This window comes from Montipora foliosa, chromosome 1 (genome assembly GCF_036669935.1).
Source record: "Montipora foliosa isolate CH-2021 chromosome 1, ASM3666993v2, whole genome shotgun sequence".
NCBI lineage: Eukaryota > Metazoa > Cnidaria > Anthozoa > Scleractinia > Acroporidae > Montipora > Montipora foliosa.
Genome location: NC_090869.1, coordinates 30,366,105 through 30,371,104, shown reverse-complemented (window position 1 = coordinate 30,371,104; position 5,000 = coordinate 30,366,105). Strand labels below are relative to the sequence as shown.

General features: G+C 36.4%; 1 protein-coding gene across 1 annotated transcript in view; it reads left to right on the top strand.

The window, feature by feature from the left end:
* Positions 1-5,000, top strand: part of LOC138012650 (E3 ubiquitin-protein ligase RNF31-like) — a 46,121-nt gene that overhangs the window by 30,296 nt on the left and 10,825 nt on the right. The window contains exons 14-17 of the mRNA XM_068859480.1: positions 3-200; positions 1,463-1,639; positions 2,022-2,120; positions 3,160-3,252. Of these exons, the coding sequence (XP_068715581.1) occupies positions 3-200; positions 1,463-1,639; positions 2,022-2,120; positions 3,160-3,252 (567 nt within the window). The remainder of the gene's footprint in view (positions 1-2; positions 201-1,462; positions 1,640-2,021; positions 2,121-3,159; positions 3,253-5,000) is intronic.

The window sequence follows — 5,000 nt, the reverse complement described above, 5'->3', positions numbered from 1 at the left end:
AGAGACGTATTCGTGCAGTCTTGGCTGAGAAAAACATTCCATCATGGGGAAGAGCAGAAACAGCTATCAAGTTGATAGACATGAATTATGCTGTTGAAGACTCTGTGGAAGCTGCACGTAGTTGTGGAGATGTGCAAAGATCTCTGCGATTTCTGCAGCAGGAATGCCCATTATGCTTTGAAAAAAAACCTATGAGCCAGGTTTGAGCCAAAGAGTTGAATACATATAAACAGAAGATTCAATATAATATTATGAAGTTAAAATCAATAGGACTGCAATCCCTTTATAGAACATAGAATGCCTGAAATATCTTAGCAACCTCAGGCGGCAAACAGAAGTAAATGAAAGGCCATAAAATCTAATTCGTACATGTAGCTCATGCCAGCCTGATAATTGGTCTGTCCTTACAAATACTACACTGACAGAAAAATAAACAAAAGCTGGTGAGATATATTGAAGCCAAGACAAGGAATATAATGGTACTACATCAGTGTTCGAAATTAGCTGTCGCCCGGTAGTCCCAGACAACCAAAAAGTTTACCATGCAGCCAGTTTTTGGTAAAACAAAAAGCCTGATTGCTCAAGGAAAAAAGCAACAGACAACGCAACCAAAAATAGAAAATGAATCACATAAATAGCACCGGCTCACTTTTCAGTTTTCTATTGTCAATATCCCATAATAGTGTGACATGATGTGACGTGAAAAACCACTAAACCGCCTTAGCCAAGCATTTTCCTGTGTTTTAGAGTATCTGTGGCTTTTACAAAACATGCATTATCAGATAGGAAAATGCAAGAGTCAATATTACAAACATGTAGGCAATGGAGATTGAAAATGTCAAAACTGAGAACTAGTTCAGTTCAGTTCAGTTCAGTTCACTTTATTTAGCCACAATACATTACGAAGTACAACATGGGGCTTATACATTTTGTAGGACCTGCATCCCCTCATTACATAAACAAATACGAAACAGAAGGAGCTTTCATGGATTGATGGACTACATAGATTGCTTTACTATAATTAAATTACCATTAAACATAACACAATGTTTTCCTTATTTTACGCTAGTAACAAGAACAAGAAATTTAAAATGCTTAATTAAATTACCATTAAACCTAACACAATGTTTTCCTTATTTTACACCAGTAGCAAGAACAAGAAGGCAAAGACATCAGAATCGCATTAATAACATGACAAAAGAGAGTTTTTAATCTTAGACTGAAAAGAATATAATTAATGAAAGAGCATTTCGAATGTCAGAACATAACACAGACTGACTGCAGCTTGTCACTGGTTGTTACACACCAGATCGCCATTCTGTGTAGGTCATCACTTTTGCTCTGTCTATGCAGACTTGTGTTCACACCATGTTCATTCCAAAATTGCAGTCTTCTCAATGACTCCCCTGCACTTCCCATGAATGATATGAAAATACAATGAACTATCATGTTTTCTTTACAGATGGTGACATTCTTGCACTGCCAGGATCGTGTTTGCCAAGACTGTGTAACTCCATACATCACCATAACAATAAAGGACAAAAATATCCTGAAACTTGTGTGCCCAGTTTGTTCCCAACCAGAAAACCTGGATGATGAAGTAGTGGCAACAGAGTACTTTAACAACTTTGATATCCTGGTAATAGGCAGTTCATTTATTAATGTTTTGATGAAGAAGTGGTCACTTCACACCCTTCCTCGCAATTCAAATTTGATATAGTTTGTGGGATTGTAAAACACACTGCTTGAACCCTTCTCCATTATCCAAAGATCCAAAATTGAGCACTTAGGACCAGAATCTTCCGGCTAGTCATCAGCAAGCAACTAACTTTCAGCCTCTCATCCATTTTTTTTAACCTGCTGTCAAATGAGATTTACGTTTTGTAGTTGCCAACTGGCTAAGCATTTTAGAAAAATAACTTCGGACTCTGCATCTTTCAATTATTACTGGTTCCTGTTTCTTTGTCACTGAGGTACAGGAGATTGAAGGTTGTTTTACCTTTTATGTTTTGGCATTGCAGATTCGTGGTCTAGTTGACCAAGAAACTCATGACTTGTTTCAGAGAAAACTTCGTGATAGAACCCTTATGAAGGAGCCTAATTTCAGATGGTGCTCACATGTAAGTCAAGTTTAATAATGAAGATAATTAAGGATTTCAAAGTTGTTAATTTAAACACTCAGATATTTTGTTCATATTTGTCAGAATTCATCAGTATTGTAAAGTGGTCATTAATGAGTGTATAGTAGTCCTGCATGTAGAAGAGAGTTATAATGACAGGAGGTCCAGTCTGTCATTCATACAGGGAAGGAGTACATGTAGGAAGTTATCCAGCCAAATGAATGTTACGGCTATATTGATCCAGCTAAGCTGGTTTCTGGTCAATTGATCACTTGTTATTGACTTGCAGCTTGGAGATTCCAGTAGCATGTTGTACCAACCCTCATAATTTAATATAATTAATTTTACTACAATAAGGGAAAGTACACTGATCTTTTAATTTGTAACTCTCTCCTTGGATTCACAATGTGAAAAAGAATTTGCATGATCTCCACTGATCAGTTCACATAGCCAATGAAGTTTGAAAGATTCAAACCTACTTTCACAATCAGGAATGCTGGAGTGTCTTGGCATTCATTGTTCTGAACAATAGCGATACAGTATTAAAACGGTTTCAAGTATGAATACACTGTATGCTACATTTTAAATCAGATGCATTATAGTACAGCAGCTGGTCCAAGTTATTGTTATTAATATGCGCAGTGATTTGGATAACTCTCGAAATTTCCTTATTATAATTTTAAAGTGCAAACAAATTCTTAATTGAAAAGAGTTTTTCTTTTCCTGAAATTGAGGACTCAAACCCAGGGTGTGGCTTCTTCTTCGCCAGTGTTTGCGGTTAATCACGGTGATCAAACGTATTAACGTAATTATTCCTTTGCCAGAGCAAGAAAATTCTGATCTTCAGTATAATTTATTTGATTATATAAAGTTTTTTTATTCTGCAGTCAGTGAATTAGATAGTGCATGCCCCATTGTGAGATTATTTCATGATGTTTTCATTACAGATTAGGCTGGTTTGAATCTTATAGAGGTTAAAGACTAATTCATTTTTTAATCTTTACAGTAAATAGAATTTTATGATATTTTTTCCAATTAGTGTTCATCAGGATTTATAAATGAACAGCCTGGCCAGTTAAAGATGATGTGTCCACACTGTAGACAATACACCTGTTTCAAGTGCAAACGACAGGTAAGAACTTTACAAGGCAGCATTGAAAATGTTTATAATCTTGAGAGTTGTCATTGGGTCACAAGGGTGGCATTACAGGTGGTGCCCCACCAACTTTCAACTTTGGGACAACTAAAAATTGCGCAGACTGAGATATACTTTAGTGTGGCAAACTAAGATTGGACCAGATGATCATACACTGTATGAGGCAATTTAATGTATTAGAATTCGTAAAAGAAATGTTCTGTGATTTTATAAATAAATCAAAATCCTTCAATCTTTGAATTTCACCTGAGACAATGCAACGTGAAAACTGGATAGTATTTCCTTGCATGACCTGGACAGAAGTAGATTGATGAAAGGGCCGGCATTGGTTTGTGCCAGGGGAAAGTCAGAGTTTAAAATGATGCCGGCAAAAAAGGAAAGAGTTCAGAGTCACGGAGAGAAAGTATTAAAGTAAGACTATTTTAAAAAAATAAAATCGCTTTGGAAAATTCATTGTCACTTGGAGCTTTCTCACTACATGTATTTTACTAGTAAAATACTAAACCCAGAACGATTGAAGAAAATAAAAGGGAATCAAGAAACATTGGCTTTGAGGCTGACATGAAGTTTGCTTCAACTTCTTTTTCACAGCAAGTCTAAGTGTGTACTCTGAGCATCTGACAGCTTTCCATGACAAAAGTTCATTGAAGTTAACCCCTATCCAGCAGGGTTAGTATCTGGGTGGGATACCTCAATGTATATGACTTAATGTCAGAAACACAGGACGGAAAATTATATTTTAACGCTCAAAAATGCGAACTAAGCAAGGTACAGATTTTTAATAGCTTGATTTATGCAAAACAAATATTGATGCAAAAGTAAATTGACATTGATACAAAGTTTTCAGGAAGAGCAGAAGGACACTCTTAGGAACTGTCGATCGAGAATAAATAGTTTGCCATTAGCAACAGAAGTTATTTGTGACATAAAAACAACATAAATTTTGTACCATGAATATACCAGTATTGATAGCGAAACAATGGCTTTGATAGCTTTTTGATTTCGTGAAATACCTCCTTCGTTCGATGCCACCTGACCTGCCTTGTGTTTTTGCATTTAAGCACCTGGCATTTCAAATAGCGCTGATAAACAGTATTTAAGCCTAAGCACCCATTTTAAAATGGTTAGCTTTCAATAACTGCGTGGTTATGTCATTCAAGATTAAGGTTAGAACCTGTAGTAATCATTCTAAGAAGACTCCTGTATGAGTAGCAAACATACATGTAGGTCGGTGTTCAAGTCCCGTACAAATAGCCACTGCCTATAAAGTTCAACAAGAAACTTGCGAATTCAACACAAAGATCACAATCGTTTAACTCTTGAGGTTGGCCATTGTTTCTGCAAAGTCAAAAATTCACTCTCCTAGACGAGATTATTTATCACCAGGTAATTCCATCGTTTTGGAAATAGAAACTGCTTTGTTATTCATCAGTGTCACAAATGCTTGCCGATTTTGGGGCTCATTTGTTGAAATTCAAGCACTCTTTCAATGAAACTGTTTATTCTTCGTGATTTATGCATGCACTGCGGGCCTATTTGCCACCTCGCTTTCACTCTTACACTCGCTCACTCACTCACTCACTCACTCTTACAACCTGATGACATTGTGTGTAGAGTACTTACAAAGTCCACTACCACAGAAATTAATACCTTTGTTGATGGCTGTCTCATGTCCTCGTTCTGATATCTTTTTCTGTGACACTTGCACTGGGTACTTGTATTCT